Source organism: Euprymna scolopes, chromosome 2 (genome assembly GCF_053919585.1).
Source record: "Euprymna scolopes isolate OS-2025 chromosome 2, ASM5391958v1, whole genome shotgun sequence".
Taxonomy (NCBI): Eukaryota; Metazoa; Mollusca; class Cephalopoda; order Sepiida; family Sepiolidae; genus Euprymna; species Euprymna scolopes.
In genome coordinates this window covers 149,521,524-149,540,281 of record NC_136483.1, presented here as the reverse complement: position 1 = coordinate 149,540,281, position 18,758 = coordinate 149,521,524, and the positions used below count along the sequence as shown (strand labels likewise).

Here is an 18,758-nt window from a genome sequence, read left to right as displayed (position 1 = left end):
CTGTTAGTTAAACAGTCTGTAGTCTCGCGTTATGCCGCGATATTTCCCTCCACGAGAGTATTAACTTCGTCGTTTATATAATGGTTAGCATAGATTATTATGATTGAACGGGTGAGTCCCCATAACAGTAATGAATCCCGTTTATTGTTTCTGCACAGTCAAAATGTAGTCTTGTTTTCGTTTTCGAATACGGATTAATTACTACTGGTGGTGCTTTTTCGACCATTTCACAGCATCTACAAAGTTTCATTTGATCTGTGACTATAGCTACTAATAAGGTCATTAGGTCATTTGTTCTAGTAATTCCAAGATGTGTCCTATTAAAACTATTCAATATTTTTCTATGATGCTCGTATCAATACACACGTATAATAAGTAGGGCTATCATAACAAAATATTATTTTCATTGTTTTGACCCTCGAGTATATATCCGACACAGTTAGACATAGTTAATCAACTGAGACCCACTGCACTCTATATAAAATCATATAAAATATCAACGGATAATACTCGAGAGTCAAGACAATGAAAAGAATATGCTGTTGTCCTAGCCCTAATAATAAGTAAATCTCAAGAGGAAAATATGTTTTTGTGATGGAACTTTTTATTTTTCCAGTCCATGATTTCTGTTTTTTTTTTGTAATGATTTAATCAAATTTTGTTTTAAAGCTAATTTAATATTGTTTTTTTCAGAACGACTGGTAACCCCCTTACCGTATCAAAAAGTATCTTACTTTTATTTCCGCACTGAATTTAACAATGCCTGGTGTGGTATTATCGTTGTACAATGAGTGTATGTTAGTGTGGTTGCATCGTGAAGATATCTCTGGGACGAAATCTTATCATCCTAGCACGAACCCACAAGATATTAGACATAGATAGTCACGTTTTCTTTTCGGGGCAGCGTTTAACCATTGTCTTGAGCCCACGTTGTATGTAAACTTCTCAAGAATTTTTTGGTTAGTTGTCTGTATCCAAACTGAAAATAATCGGTTGCATGAAGCATTGATCAATATTTAATCATCTTTTTTTCGGAAACGAGGAATTGTTGCAGATTAAAATAGAATACTAAATTCTTTGCTGCTTTTTTTTTTTTTTTTTTTTTTTTTTTTTTTTAGAAATGAAATTCGTATTTATTTTCTTACTGCATTTTCCAAATCAACAAAATTCCCAAATCGTCGACGCTATCAAAGCATGTCTGTTTCGTGACGATTTTAAGAAAAGGGTTTTTTCTTTTCCTCTTGACACAAAGAAGTACAAAAAAGTGAAAGAGAGAAAAGAACGAAAGTGACCCGTGTTTACCCCCCCCTCACTACCACCTGGAGATCAGCCGTCACATCAAGTTGGCTAGCCAGCATGTGGGTTGAACCTTAGCTTAGCTTTCCGATATTATGGCTTAGGTTATTTTGGTACGACTAAATCTTCGAATAGAGTAGAAAAGTTCTGATTGACGGCTTTCTATTCCATGAAGGGCTCTTTAAATCGGTTATGACTATATTTTGATTGAGAAAACTGTCATATCCCTCACCCCCAAGTTTAATCCAAATAGGGTTGTGCCATAATAGAGGTTTACTTAGTTGCCGGAATACGAGGTGTCTTAAATAAGTTTCCAGACGTTTTTTGTACAGCCATTTAAAATTGTCGTAGACTCATGAACATTCAATATGTTATTGCTATACATTTTATGAGATTACTGACCAATTTTTATGATTACAAGTTCAAATGAACAGTTTCTGCAGGAATTGGAATTCCCCCTACTAAAGCCTGATTGTCACAGCTGATGAATTTCAAAATTACAATCTGGACGTGAAGACACTTTAGAAGAACGATATGCAATAAGATTCTGTATTAAACTGGGAAAAACTGCCACAGAAACGTATAGAATGCTTCAGACTGTTTCTGGACCATCTTGCACGAATCGAGCGTCACTTTTTGAGTGGCATAAGAGATTCAAGGAAGGCAGGGAGTCTGTGAGATATGTTAAGAGGCGTGGGAGGATTAAGGAAGTCAGAACACCAGAGTTAATTGGCCAAATAAAGAATTTCATGACAAGGACTGTCGTGTGTCTATAGAGACAGTAGATGCACAGTTTGATGTCAGTGTGGGAACTGTACACACAATTATTCGCGAGAAACTGAATATGCGGAAGATTTGCGTGAAGTTTGTCCCAAAAGTGTTCAAAGAAGATCACAGATTATTTGACTAAGATGGTCACCAAGACAGTTCCTCACCCAATCTATAGTCCAGACCTTACTCCCCGTGACTTTTAGTTACTTCCTAATATCAAGGGGAACTTTAGAGGCTGTCATTATGAGACAATCGATGAGACGAAAGAGACTGTGACAAGGGCCATTAACATGTTTACACAAGAGGACTTCCGTGGGGCCTTCCAAAAGTTGTTGGAACGGTACAACAAGTGCATTGCAGCCGGAGGAGATTACTTTGAATGGGACTAGAGTTTCATGTGTGTGTACTATCAACGAAACTGCCCATACAAAAATGTCTGGAAACTTATTAAAAGCACCTCGTAGTCTTGATAAATCGTCTGCGCGTCCTATTTTCTTTAAATGAACGAATTCCATTGTAAATCTCTAGATTAAAACAATGATTTTCCATCTTTCCAGACGATTCGTCTGCCTTAGACATCATGAACAATTATCTGCCAACAAAATGAATCTTCTTCCATGTAAAAATCTATTAAATATTTATTTCAAATATTATACATTGAGCCCTTTTTATATTTGAATGTAAATGTTTATAGAAATATATTTTTCATACAACAAAACAGTTTATTGAATTTGTGCAAACATGTGCGTATGTTTATAATTAATTTGCATATATCCTCCAATCGTATATGTCCGATAAATCGAGTTTTGAAAATATTCATACTGGCTTAAATTTTGAAAATATCTTCAATTATAAATGATAAATAAAATTATGTGCGCTAACCCAATAATAAATAAAATTCTCTCGAACTTAGGTTTACTGGTAGTGTAAGTCATTTTTCAAAACTATTATTTCATAAATAAAAATTTCCTTGTGTCTCATAAATACAATATAAAAATAAAATTTAGAAAAAACAAAAAACAAAAACAAACAAACAAACAAAAAAAAAACAAAAAAAAAAAAAACGGAAAACAGTTTCACAACGTTAAAAATACAGGTTGGTAGATAATAAAATTCTACTGTATTTGGTATCGGACATTTGCTGTGGAGTTGGGTTCCGTTTACGATTTCTTAACTGTCAACTATTCTGTAGTTTTAATAGATTAAACGTTGATTAATTTAGATTTAGTATAATAATAGATAGATCTACTGAAATTATAAAACATTTTGTTTTATTTAAATCATTGTTAATTTTTTCTTTTACTAATTCCAAGTTTTATTTGAATAAAAATTAAAAAAAAAAAAAAAACTTTAGCAGATAAAGAAATCGAAATTACTACATGAGTAAATAAATACAAAATATTTATATTAATTGATGGCACAAAATATTCATGATTTGAGCAGCAAACTAAAATAAAATCGCATTCGAACGTACCCCGATCGAGGTTGATGGTCGGAGGTAAATGTTGGTTCTTTTTTTATTTACCTCCGCAGGAGCGTAAAGTTAGACAGAAGGTCGGTTTTTATATGGAGGATATCCGGCTCCTCCAAAAAGGCATTCTATTACGCGGACATTTCCTTTAGCCAAGAAGGCTTTTTTTTCTCTTCTGACTGGCGACATAACATATATAACAGTTTGATCATATCCTGAAAGACAGGAAAGTAGAATTCCAAATTCAAATAAATAATGCCGCCAATAAGTTATATATCAGGTCGAAATTTCTGATGGAGAAAATGATTCACGGATCAAGGATCAAGAGATGATATCACTGGATAAGCGGAAATTAAGAATATCATGTAATTTCCGGAAAGGCATTTTCAGGTTTACTTTTTGGTCAGGCTCACGGACGAGACGGTCATGCAAAATCTGCACGTCTCAGGAAACACCGAAAATCCCAGTGGGAGTGGGGAGAGCGTATAATATGATCTCCCCCTCCACACACGTACACACACACACACACACACATGCATACACATATTTTAAATAAGATATTTAATTGCTCCTTTTAACCGTGTTGGGCTTTTTTTTTTATCTTGATAAGTTTGCTTTGTCAAATATATTTTCTTTACTAGCTTCATTATATACAGGGTGGGGCAAAAGTCACTGACCCATTTTAATTTTAAATAACTTTTTTTATTTTAACAGTTATATGCATGAAATTATAGTATCTATAATATAAAGGGGAAAAATCTGTTTAAATGTATGTATGTTTGTATATCTGTCTAAAACTTTCGACAGAGGCGACGGATTTTCACGAGATCGGTATCATTTTGAAGCTGACCCTTCGGATACCAAATATCGAAAAATTGGCCAAAATATTAATTCCTGCACCCTCAACTGGGCACTTTTCTACAGGGAGGGGTCGCTTTTTTTCGCCGATATTTTCGAAAGTCATCCCCTCTTTTCGATTGTCTAGCCTTAATTTAAACCTACGTCACTTCCGGTTTGGCGATGGGCGCAACAGCTAAGATTTCAGGTTTTTTTCACGTACTTTTCCTCCTTTGCGATACGGGTTCGAGCCTGCCTGCTTACTACCACTTTTTTCTTTTTGCTCAACACACACCTTCAAACCCCCGGGCAATACTGGGCACCCAGACTAGTCATAAAATAAAGGCAATAAACTTTGTTTTACTTTAGTAAGCATGAACAACTTGTATTTTTAAATGTGAAAAATAACATCCTGCAAATGCCTTCCATTTTCTGCTTCAGAAATTTTTGTTCTTTTGATTACTTCTGCCACAACGTTTTCCAAAGTTTCTGGCATTATTTCTCTTATTTCTCTAGTGATGTTTTCCTTTAGCTTTTTTTAAAGATTTGGGTTTGTTGACAAAAACCTTTTCCTTTAGATATCTCCACAATAGGTTCATCTCTCACATCGAAATGTCTTCGATAGGCTCTTTGGGGTTGAATTATTGAGCCTTGATTTTGATAGTAAAATTGTACAACTTTTTGTAGGTTGGACGATATTGAATTTTTCCATAATTAATTTTCAGGATCTGAAAAAATAAAAAAATATTAAGAAATTAAAAAAAATACTTAGAAATAAAAGAGTTATTTAAAATTAAAATTGGTCAGTGACTTCTGGCCCACCCTGTAAACTTCTTTTTACACACACACACACACACACACACACACACACACACACACACACACACACACACATATGAGCTTAGGCATTTGGACAATGTCAAAACATTATGAATTCCCTGCCCATAAAGCAGCAACCGAATAGCGCAACGGTTAGAAGCTCTGACTGTCGTTTGGGCGGTCGGGTTTCGATCCTGGCTTCAGGTAGTTGCTTGTCTAGCCGCACTGATGAGCTGTGAAACAGCGAAGCGGTACTATGTATATATACAACAATAACCCATCTCTTAAGGAATATCTCTGATCTTTGTAATTTGCCACTCTACCTAAAGCTAATTAAAACCTTCATAAAAAGTAATTATTGGTTTCTTCTTTCCTTCTAGTTACAATTATGGTAGCCGACCTTTTAACTTATTCACGTCTTATGGAATTCCAGGCCCGAAACCGCACATGTACTTTGGGAATCTTGATTCTTTCTCAAAGGTGAGTAGTTCTATTTTTATTCTCTTTATGCCATCGCCATGCACAAGCACATGATTGCACATTGAAATGTGAATAAAATATAGTTTCACATTGCTGTACTTCATTTTTCTTACACTGTGGAGTTTATGGACATTTGGACAGCGTTGATCCATTATGATATTATACGTTTCATGTCAAGTGTTCGACTGAGCTCCAATCTATGGTCCCTCCTCGCCAATCTTGCACAAAAACCCCCAAAATCACTATCAATAATTTCCCCAACTCTCGATCAGTGTTTAAACATAAACGTAGATTCCATGAACAAAGCTTCTTTTCTAGAACTGCCCGCCTGTAGAACTCTGTTCTGTTGGTCTGCTTTCAAGCTCACTACAATATTGTCGTCTTCAAGACCAACGTAAACAAGTTCTTATTGGGCCGTCCTCGTAAATAATCTAATTATACCAAATTTCCACCACAAACTATTATTACGCTACTGTCCCAATGACTACCATACACACATTAACCCTTATCCTCGTGTGGCTTCCGGGCCTTGATATGTGGTGACTTTGTTGCAAAAAACAAAACAAAACAAAAAACAAAACACCCCTCCCCCCCCAAAAAAAAAGCAAAAGATAAGGAAAGTGATATTTTCGAATTGACAAGCTTCTGGGCTTGACCTTTACTCCTGACCTGAAACGGAACATATTTCCAAGGTCGCTGGAAAAATGGTGGGCTCCTTCTACCGTTCCAGTAGATATCTCACTCCTGATGCAATTCTCTACCTATATAAAAGCCAGGCACGGCCAACGATGGAGTACTGCTGCCACATCGGCGCAGGAGCTGCTAGAAGCAGCTTATCCTGCCTTGACAGAGTTCAAAACAGACTTCGTAGCTTAGTGGAGGGTGCCTTTTTCTCTTCCCTGCAACCTCTTTCCCACAGAAGAGACGTTGCGAGCCTGTCTCTGCTTTATCGTTATTTTCATGGCAAGTGCTCATCTGAGCTTCAATCTATGGTCCACTCTTACCAAACTTTCACGAAAAACACTCATCTGGCCGAAACCACTATCAATAATTTCCCACACTCCTTGTCTGTGCCTAAACCTAAATGTAGATTCCACAAGCAAAGCTTCTTTCTTATAACTGCACGCCTGTGGAACTCTCTTCCGATTACCTGCTTTCCAGCTGACTACAATCTGATTGTCTTCAAGTCCAATGTAAACAAGTTCTTGATGAATTTACAAAATTCCCACTACTTATGTTTACTACGCTACAATCACATTGACTAATGTATACTCATTAACCCTTATCCTCGAGTGGCCTCTGGGCCTTAATAAGTGGTGATTCCTGTGTAAAAAAAAAACAAAAACAAAAAAAAAACATTTATTTAATGCGAATCCAAAAGGTTTTTATTCTGGTTGGATTAAAAACAGCGACATTCACCCAAGATGGGATGAACAAGCTTCCTCCAAGGAGGACCTATATAGGAAATATCGCATTCACAAGCGGCCCGTAGTCGCACGTATATTCCTATCAGAGGAGATGATGACGTAATATTTTTGCAGGTCTTGCCAAACGAGGTGTATTGTCAGTTGTGAGTAAGGAGCTGCGATTTGGGATCGTATCTAGCTGGGGATCGAGAGGAGTTGAGTACCGAGATGCTTGTGCACAGTACATTTAAACTTTTGCATGTTAGTACAGTCAGGAAAGCAAGGAACAGGGAGGAAATTCTAAACTCTAGCAACCCGAGAGAAGAAACTATTAGAATAGAAGGTTTTCTGGCAGTTAGGGACTCCAGCAATGAAGGGATGGAATTTTGCTTTGCTGCTAGTCATGTTAGTCGTGAGTACGTACGTTGAGGGGGGGGGAGCACAAGCGCCCAGAGTTCATCAGAGAACATCTATTCAAGTACTTGTAAAACAGGCACAATGAGACTCTTTTTTGGACCCTGTATAGAGGAACAGATACACCAGCCCAGATATGGTAACAATACACCTTGCACGAGCGACTAGTAGCTTTGTAGAGATACAGGATATTCTTAGAAGTGAGTAATTTTCTAGCACGGTAAAGGGAGCCTTACTTCTATGCATTAGCCTTGATAATTCTCTCAATGTATTTGTTCCAATTCATGTTGCATGTGAATGTTAAGCCGAGCAGTTTGAATGATGAATTCTCAGGTAAAGTGTTATTTTTCATGGTAATTGGTGGTCGAGGTTTTTGCATCGTTAAAGGAAAGAATTGTAGTCTTAGTAGCATTAAATGATACCATCAACTGTGCGTAAAAATACGTACACAGGTCCAAGAACATCTGAACAGAGTTTGTGAGGGTGGACGTAGCAAAGTTTAAGGAAAGTTTCTCGCATACTTTGGATTTTGCTTCGTGCTTCGTGCTTCGGGCGAGGCAATGATGAGAAAAGAGAGAGATAGTCTCTTTGTTTCAAATTTTATATTCCCGATCTTATCGCCCGCTACTGTGGCGAAAAGGGAGATAATTAGATCCGATCCTCTTCTGGTCTATGCACGTGCAAATGACTATGTGGAAAGAGGACTTTGATTTAGTTAAAATTTAAAAAAAAGGACATAGAATCATCTTTTTTAAATAAATATTTACTTGGCGCCATCAAACAAAAACATTTTTTGTTTTATTTTACTTCAGTCGAAGTTCTCAGAAATCAAGGGGTCCACAACCTGGGGCTAACACTTGAACTCTATATGAGATACAGAGATATTCGAATGTTCCATTAAACTTCTTTATCTCTGAAACATTCAGTTAGTAAAGAAATTGAGAACATATTTTTCCTCTCCCCAACTAACCATTTTCATATGTTGTAGTATAGCTTTCATTTTGGTTTCTTGGTCTTAATGGTTTCCAGGATAAGAATTTATCTAGTCTGATGGAGTATCCAGCTTCGTGCAGTTACTTGAGGTAACATCACTTGGAGAAGTTGCACCATTCCTCATAAAAGCTAATGTACCTATTTACTATGCCTCCCCACGGGACAGAGTTAGACACCAGGGTCGTTTTTTAACGTGGAGAAAAGGTACAAAAATAAAAATTGTCTCAGTCGCGAAGGATTTCTCCTCCACCGAAAGAGAACAAGAAATAGAAGTGCAGCATCTAAAGAACAGATGGTATTTATTTGCTCCCCCACCGAGCAAATTAGGCACAAGGCCGATTTTTAATGTGAGGAGTGAAGGGGAAATGGGGACCAACTCCCCGGGGAGTAGGGGAGTTGGATAGTGACAATTGGTATGAAGGGTTGCCCCTACATTGACCAGGGTCTTATATGTGAGGTTGCCCACACATATGGTCTTTGCTTGCAGTATCTGGGAATATTTATTTGCTTCCCCACTGAGCAAATTAGGCAGGAGGCCGTTTTTAATGTGGAGATAGGGGGAAGGAGGAGGGAAAGAGGGGATCCAGCTCCCCAGAGGAGGGAAGTGGGGGCTGGATTAGAAACTGTTGGTATGAAGGGTTGCCCCTTCAGTGACCAAGGTCAGATATGTGGGGTTACCCCCACATATGGTCTTTGCTAGTCATAGCTGGTCTTTGCTAGTCTTAGCTTGCAGTATCTGTCGGACTTTGATCTTGTCCCGAAGGCCAAGAAGCGATATCTTACTTGGGCAGTGAATAATATGTGATTTTGAATATTTAGCCAGGTTTACTTCTAGGGAAAAGCATTCTCTTGCCTGTACAGAGAGACCTTAGACACTCGAGGGATAGTGTCTAGTATGCATTCAAATTTTCTCTCTCTCTCTCTCTCTCTCATATATATATATATATATATATATATATATATATATATATATATATATATATATATATATATATGTATATATATATACATATATATGTATATATATATGTGTGTATATATATGTACACATATATACATATATATGCATATATGCAAGTTCTCTCCTATATATATATATATATATATATATATATATATATATGATATAAAAATGAATGTGTGTGTGTGTGTGTGTGTGTCTGGTCACGAATAGGCTCCTATATGGTTGACTATTTTAAAAAACTGATTACATATAATGATAGAAGATGTATCTATACACAGGAATTGATATGTTTGATCTGGGGGAACGGTGGTTCATTAAAATTGTGGGGTCTGCGTTCGCGCCTGGTTCACAAATTATGGAAATAAAATATTTTAAAATTAAAAAAAACCGTTTACAAGTGTTTTTGATATAGATGTACATAATAATACTTTTATAAATATGTTTTAACTTAAACAGGGATGGTATAATAAAATTGTGGGGTCTGCGTTCGCGCCTTGCCTCCATAGAATGGAAATAGGCACAAACTTTAATAAAGACTTTTCATATCTATCTGTGTAAGTATACTTTGATAATTATGCTTCAGTTTGAAGAAATATGGTATAATAAAATTATGGGGTGTTCGTTCACGCCTGACCTCCATAGAATGGAAATATGTCACAAAGTTTAACAAGATTTTTTTTAATATAGATCCACAGAATATTGTGATAAGTGTTTCAGTGTGAACAGGTATGGTATAATAAATTATGGGGTCTATCTATTTTATTTTTACTTTCATCATTTTTTGCTTTGGTTTTGATACCCCCAAATTCGAAGCTATCTCTTTACAACCCTTCCTTTTCATAACCTATCATACTTTCATAAATGAGAGTCCATTTTCTGTAGGCTGTTTTTGAACACAGTCAACGACGGGTACTTTTGCTAGTATGTATATATATATATATATATATATATATATATATATATAATTTTGTTTATACCCAATTAATATATAATATTTATTTATCTAACTGCATGTTACGAGAGTCTCAGCATTGCGTCCATTTATTAAAGTTCAACACATGGTAGTCCATAAGTTTAACCACTACGTGTGTCGATTTGTCTCTGCTGTGACGTCACATCGCGCAGCAGCTTGATCATTTGCATATGTCTGCTGTTGTACGCTACTGCTGCTAACATGCTAAATCCGTCATGTAACTTCAATGTTAACCCACTTTTCTTCGTAATTATCGCGTTCAATGATGCATCATTAGTGTTTGCAATGCTAAAGTAGGGACTCTCTTGGAGTTTTGAAAGACCGGTGCTCATTTCGGGTCTTTGTAGCGGAACGGACGAGGTTTTAGGTACCTAGGATGGTACGTTGCTTTGGTTTGGGTTGAATTTTTAAAAAAATGTTTTACAGGGTACCAACCCCCTTCAAGTTATTTAAACACGATTCTGGTCATTTTGGTAAACATTTTTATGCTTTAAAGAAATAAAGGATGTTTGTGCAATTAAGCGGTCAATAATTTGAATTACTGCTAATTAGATATACCTATTGAGGTGGTTCATGATTCGAACTCGCCCAAATTCAATATAACCATTCAAGCGGTCCATAATTTGAATTACTGAGAATTATATATACCATTGAAGTAGTCCATAAGTTTAACCACTACGTATTCAATATGACCATTTAAGCGGTCCACAACTGTGAATTACATATAACCATTGAGGTAGTCCATAATTTGAACCGCCCTGAATTCCATATAACTATTTAAGCGGCCCATAACCCGAACCATTACGAATGACATATACTAAGTTTCTTTAAAAAAGTTGTCAGTTCATTCATCACTGAAGAAATCGAAAGAAAAATATACAAGGCTGCAATAAGTATCCGATACAAAGCAAAATGTTGATGTATTTTTATTACACCAAAACAATAACAAAATGCTATTCTAATGTGGTTTTGTATGATAAATACAAATTTCGTATCAAAAGTCATACAAAAATACATTAAAATAGCATTTTGTTATTAGTTTTGTTTTCGTGTAATAAAAATAAATGAACGTTTTGCTTTGTATTAGATACTTATTGCACTCACATTAACTGATACGAGACGTCTAAATATACATTATACGTGGGATTGTATTTATTTGTTTCCCCACTGAGCAAATTAGGTACCAGGCCGTTTATTAATATGGAGAGAGAGAGAGAGAGAGAGAGAGAGAGAGAGAGAGGGGGGGGGAGAGGAAGGGAAAAGGGGGCCATCTCCCGAGAAGTGGGAAATGGGAGCTGGATAGTGATTGCCAGCTGATATGTAGGGTCGCCCCTACATGGACCAGAAGATTGCCACGAGGGCAATGATCTTTGATTGCAGCATCTGCCGGAACAGATACTACACTTTGATCTTGACGCGGGATGAGAGCAGTTTATCTAATAGTGTAATATATTTTTTGGAATAAGTTGCTTGAACAAATTAAGGATCATAATAGTGCAGAATATTTTAAGAATTGATTCAGAAAGGCGGCATGTTTGGAGCTATCTAATGAAATACCAAACTTATACAGTTAGTCTGTCAGATTTTTAAAGTCAGACTTAAATAGCATTTAAGCTTACAAATAAAACCTGACGACCGTTAAAATAAAACATTTTTAAATAATCATTGGAAAGTAATGACAATAAAAATCAGTAAAATTGAAGAATATAATAGAAGTTTTCTACCTTAAATTTAACAAATAAAACATTCAAACTAAAATCACTTCACTGCATCCTGGGTTCTCTCTTTGGAAAGAGGTCAGTTTGCTGTTGATAGCATGGGGCACCCGTACCGGGAATGCCGAAGGCTGCCCAGGCATTTTTGTAGGCCAGAGTGCTTTTCCTTTTCAATCCCACTTTCTGATCTTTGTGGCACATCTTCCCGGCGTGGTGATGGAGATAAATAACTCCACAACATTCCGGACAACGCCGGATAGCGACATCTAGTGTAATATAATTGTATCTGTATATTATTATTATATATTTTTATTAATATGCCACTATTTAACGAGGCCAGAAAACTACTCGAGGATAAGGATTAAAGAGAGCCTGTTGAAAGATGAACAGCACCATATGTGGTGATGGATAAAATGGGCGGTGTTTGATTATTTAAGAGTATGGCTCGGCAAGTATTTGTTAAAGACGAACATGTTGGAAAGCAGCACCGTGGTATTTTGTTGGAAAGCAACACCGTGGTATTTTGTTCCAGAGATAGGAAGTTCAATGAAAGAAACTTTGTTCATGGAAATGCCGCTTAGTCCTAGGTATACAGAGAAAGAAAGAAAAAAAAATATTTGCTGATTTGATACAGGGGGAGGGCAGTGATTAAGATCCAGTTGAGCACCTCCCATGAAAATAATAATAATAGATAGATAGATAGATAGAGAGAGAGAGAGAGAGAGAGAGAGAGAGAGAGAGAGAGAGAGAGAGAGTAGCAACATCTTTTCTGTGAGAAAAATGGTTGTATGGAGAAGAATAGATAATCTCTCACTAGATCACGACGTCGATTATATGAATAGTCTAACTATTGTGCTTGATAGTTTTAATGGTTGATATGAGACGGTAGTTAACAAGGAATATGCGTAAATATGTCGAATAAAAGACAGCCACATTCTAACATTTTATATTAACTTTATTGTCCATCTTCGTTAAACATGTAATGATGGGTAGGATGTTGGTAATAGAGGATAATTCCTTGGGTCTGAAGAAGAAAAAAGATTTCAGAGTCCATAATACGAGAAAGGTTCAAAAAGTAATGCCTCCTATTTTTATTTCGCCCGAATGGATCATAAAAGGATTGCAAATTCCATTGTTATGATGATTAAACTTATGCATTCATGACATGAAAGTTTCATCTCTCTGTTGCCGATATTGACAGTGTAAGACTCCATCCCTGTCATGGACCGGCGGCGGAAGCAAAGATGCATCATTAAATTCCTCCATGCAAAAAAAAAAAAAAAAAGAAAGAAAAAAACATTCAACCGATCAACATTCACCGGCGCCTGATAAATGTATACGGTGTCAGCACAGGAAATGAATGGCGACAGAGATGTGAGTGACAAAGCAGGCTACGAACTTTTACAATGAAGACATCAAAAGAGACTAGCAAAAGTGTATTGAAAATGGTGGTGACTATGTAAAAAAATAAATTCTGGAGGGAGGCTTGTTTTAATGGTACCGCTCCTGTCTTCGTAGCTCTTCCATGTTTAAGTTTTTGAGTTAAAGAATAGGAGGCTTTACTTTTGAAACGACCCTCGTAAATAAATGTTGGTACTTACGTAACATAAGGATCGTACTCTCGTCGAAATTTCCGGGTAGTTTATGTAAAAAGTCGAAAGGTACCGAAAGGTACCGAAAGGTAGATTCCATGAACAAAGCTTCTTTCTTAGAAGTGCACGCCTGTGGAATTGTCTTCCGTTTTCCTGCTTTCCAGCCGACTACAATATGTAAACCCTAAAGGGCTGCTCAGATGCACAGGCTTGGGTGAGAGATGCAACCGATGCCGATCCCTGTGGCATTACTTGTGTTCTCGTCTAGTGGTCGAGTTCGGCCCCGCCGCCGTGGTTCGCTCACTGGTTTCACCTTTGATCCGGCTTCCAAACTGTCAATTGGGCCGTCTGAAAAATGACTGCACTCAACAACGGTTTTTCCAAACAAAGAAAGGAAGTCAACGCTTAACTGGCTTTTCTTAACATAGAATAATTATTGCTTTCAACTTTACAAATAGCGTATACACAACTGGCTTAGTTATACAAACAGGGGCTGGCGGTTTTTAATAAAGTACTTCACTTTTCTATCGTCAGTATACGAGGAAAAAAAAGTTCACAGAGGCGTGTGTATCGGAAAAGTGAGTGCCGCCAAGACGTGTGGCAAAGTGTGTGTGTTCCGATCTTTACTTCATACTTTATGAATATCGGTTGGTTGCAACCCCTTCTCTCCTAATACACCCACGATTGATGGTCAACCAATCAGCGGCCGCGCTTTTGTTTCGGGGGGTCCAGTGATGTCTCGCTGAACTCTGAACGCCCGGTCGCAGGGGAAAAAAGAAAAAGAAGAAAATGATAATACCCCCCCCCAAAACGACCTCTACAATTATTTGAAGAGAAAAGGGTTTTAACCCCCGTTGTCTACCACTTCTGCCAACGATCCCAGACTAAATTACCACGTCAGTAAAGGCAATAAATATCCACACGCCAGGAAGGGCGGGTTGTCTCGGTCAATTACCACTCAACGGGTCCCCTTGACAGGTTTCATGGTGGTCTTCTATCAACAGATAATTATTATTTCGGTCATGCCCAAACACCAGGCCCCGTGGATCAGCGACTTTTATAGCCTAGCTGTCATATTCTTTGCTCAGCCACTTGACGACGATTAACTTTTGATGGTCTGTCGATCAACATAAGTGTCCGGCTGTCCTGCTAAGGAATTATTTTTATGACTTTCATTCCGGCGTAGATACTTTTCGGCTATCGATTCTTATGGAGGAGGGGGAGATCATTTTGATTATCTATTAAGAAAACAGATTTATTCTTTTCATCATCATCATCATGATCATCATCATCATCATGATCATGATCATCATCATCATCATCATTAGAATTCAATCGTGCGAATTCTCCTGAATTCCTGTCAATGGGACCACCCCGACGACAGGCTGTTTCTTAATCAACTAGCAAGGTCCCACCGGAATTATCCGGGCCCCCATCGAGTCACAATATAGTTGTCTTCAAGTCCAACGTAAACAAGTTCTTGATGAGCCGTTCCACTTAAGTTAACAAATTTACCGAATTTCCATTACTAACGATTACTATATTGTCCAATTGACTAGTGTACACTCTTAACCCTTATCCTCGAGTGGTCTCTGGGCCTTGATAAGTGGTTATGCCTATGTAAAAAAAACAGTGTTGATCTGCGAAACAAGATTATTGATGCTCATAAGTGTGGTGAAGGGTACAAATTGGTTAGAAAACGGTTCAACGTGCATCCTTCAACAGTAGGTTCAATAATAGGAAAATGGAAAACGCACCATGCCACTGTCAATCTTACTCGGCCTGGTGCCCCAAAGAAATTTTCGAATTGAACATTGGAGAGGATGATCAGAACTGTTTCAGATAATCCTCAAGTTACCCGCAATGAATTGGTAAATGAGTTGGAAACTGTAGGGATTAATGTTACTAAACGCACAGTGACTAATGCATTGTGAGAACGTGAACTTCAGTGCTATACGGCAAGGAAAACTCCTCTTCTAACCAAACGATAAATCAGAGCCAGACTTGAATTTGAAAATAATTTTTTATCAAAACCTTCAAGCTACTGGGATAATGTAATTTGGTCTAATGAAACCAAAATAGATTTATTCAATCATAGCCACCAACGTTTGGCGAAAGAAGGGAGAAGAGTTCAAGCCCAAGAACACCACCCCAGCTGTTAAATTCGGTGGAGGAAACATAATGGTGTTGGGCTGCTTTTCTTCCAGCGACACTGGAAAAAATCATATCATTAAAGAACGTATGAACAGTGCCATTTATCGGGATATTTTGGAGGAAAATATTTTTCGACTCTGCTCAAATGTTGAACTTGGGTAAACACTGGATATTCTAGCAGGACAATGATCCAAAACATTGTGCAAAATTAACACAAAAATTGTTTGTTGAACATAATATAAACCTTAATCCGATCGAGAATTTGTGGCGAGAGCTTAACGTACGGGTCATTAAACGTCAATCCAGTAATCTGAAACAATTGGAACAAATTTGTAAGGAGGAATGTTCTAAAATTCCTCCAAATACATGCCACAACCTTGTATTGAAATGTAGGAAACGTTTGCATGCAGTGATAAGCAACAAGGGTAATGCAACGAAGTATTAAATGATCAGTTGTTGCTATGTATCGAATAATTTTTACATTAGCAATTTCAGAATTTTCGTTTTGATATACGAATAGTAATATGCATAGCTTTATGCAGTTAAATTTTTGTTTTGAATTCCGTTTTTTAAGAAAAATGAAAAATGTATCGAGTACTTATTATCTCCACTATATATATATATATATATATATATATATATATATATATATATATATATATATATATATATATAGTTGTTGAAGTTTTCAACCTTTAAAACTATACAAAAAAATATTTTTTATCATTCGTTAGAAAACTATCCAGTCAGTATGTTATTTAATCACCTGCAATCACTGCATCAACTCGCTCTCGAATTTACTATAGTACCGATAATTTTTTTTTCAGGGGATCATCAGTTGTTTACCATGAAACACTGTTTCGGGGGATTTAAAAACAAAACAATATATTACATCATGGCTCCCCAGCAGTGTTGATCAAACACAACCACCCTTAATCTTAGGAAGAAGATATGTTACAAACATTTGATCCAATTGCCTATTCTTAATTGCAGTTACTAACCTTTTCATACTAAAAAAATGAATTTCTTACCTGTGTGATTCATCAATTTCAACATTTAAAATGGATATATTTTTTAATTTTTAATTTTTCAGTCTTGTATTTATAAGATTACAGATTAATCCATTTAACTACTTATCACCCTCACTATGATTAGTATTTAGTATATTTACATTTTTATTTATTTAAAATTAGATATATAAAGGTTAAAAATATTTTACATATATACAATTTTTTTAAAAATATTATTATAATTTTATTGTATGTAATTATAAATACATTTTATACATTGCTAATATAGTTTTGGATTTCCTTTATTAATATAGTCTGGTTAATCTTATAACGATTCAAAAGCATCAGGATATCGAACAAATGCTTTATTTAACTGTTTAAATATTTTATTTTTTATCCCCACCTTGTTTTATCATCCTTATTACTAAGTTAAAAACTTAGTATATATATATATATATATATATATATATATATATATATATATATATATATATATATATATATATAGAGAGAGAGAGAGAGAGAGAGAGAGAGAGAGAGATGGAGAGAGAGAGAAAGAGAGAGAAAGACACACATACACCCACACACACACACACACACACACACACACACACACACACACACACACACACACATATATATATATATATGCGTATAAACATGGCTCAGAGTCTAAATAATAAGTGTGGAGAGTTGTATGTTTTGGTTTCGATTCTAGCTGATGGCACTAGGTCATATATATATATTTAGTTTTGATCTCACTACTATATATTAGGTTCAATATAATAATCGATAGAGAATTGTCTCTATAATAATAAATATGTAATCTGCATGAATGATACTATCATATTTAAGCTTATCTTGCGACCGGGCAACGCCAGGCAGTCCGCTAGTTTAATATTAAAACAATCGGTCAACTTCCATGTAGATGAAGGCCAAACAGACAAATGCATTCTAAGTATAAAGTAAACCGCATATAAAACAAAATATTAGCTTTTAAAGAGACTGTGAAAAATTGAATAGTTGATTGAGGAAATGAATGTAGGAAAAAGGAACCAAAAAACAAATGTTTTATGTACTTATTTTTTAGATAAAATTTTAGATTCTGGTTTTTGGCAGTAAATTCAATAAAAGTGTATTCGGTTCTTATTGTGAGAGCGGATTTTTGTCTTTGCAGATTTCTGTGTTTTTCTCTGTTCTTCTTCTCTCTTTTTTAGTTAAAAAAAATAACGCTCGCGTTTCTATATTGACCCGTAGGCTCGAAAAACAACAACAAATAAAGAATACTTTACTATCCATATTATTTTGGATGCAGAAACTTTTTATTAACTAGGAATTAATTTTAAAACTGTTCTTTTTGTGACCGGAAGAATGCGCGGAGCCTGGCTACGCATCGACGTTTGTAAACATTTTGTATTTGGCAGTTAACAGTTCTGGAATTAACATCCGTTTGGGAATGTACTTTTATTTATTAGTCCCAACATTGTCATTGTATGTTCATCGTAACAACAAAAATATTGTTTTTATTTTTCAATTAGTTTTTATGTTTTTAACAGTTCGCACGTATGAAGGTTTTAATTCAAAAGCTGGCAGAGCTTGAGGAGAGTGGAAAGTCGATCTTTGTTTTACTTTCGAGAGCCTCATTTCCCATATTTTGTCTTTTACTATCGCTAAGCGATATTTCTGACACAGGGGAAAAATTGCTATTTTTGGAGCCGGAATTTATCCATATAAAACTTATCGTTGGCTAGTTTTTTTATTTATTTTACCTTTGGAGTGCTATTTTTAGCTCTTTACATCAAGTGGCTTCATGCCTTATCTGGAGTGATTTCTATAAAAAATATATGTGGTTTGTAAATAAGT

The 18,758-nt window shown here is 36.1% G+C and overlaps 1 protein-coding gene across 2 annotated transcripts in view; it reads left to right on the top strand.

Moving 5' to 3' along the window:
* Positions 1–18,758, top strand: part of LOC145297559 (cytochrome P450 3A24-like) — a 192,551-nt gene that overhangs the window by 46,737 nt on the left and 127,056 nt on the right. For both annotated transcript variants that reach the window (XM_080143568.1, XM_080143585.1), the window contains exon 2: positions 5,575–5,674. In XM_080143568.1, coding sequence (XP_079999694.1) covers positions 5,575–5,674 — 100 coding nt within the window. The remainder of the gene's footprint in view (positions 1–5,574; positions 5,675–18,758) is intronic.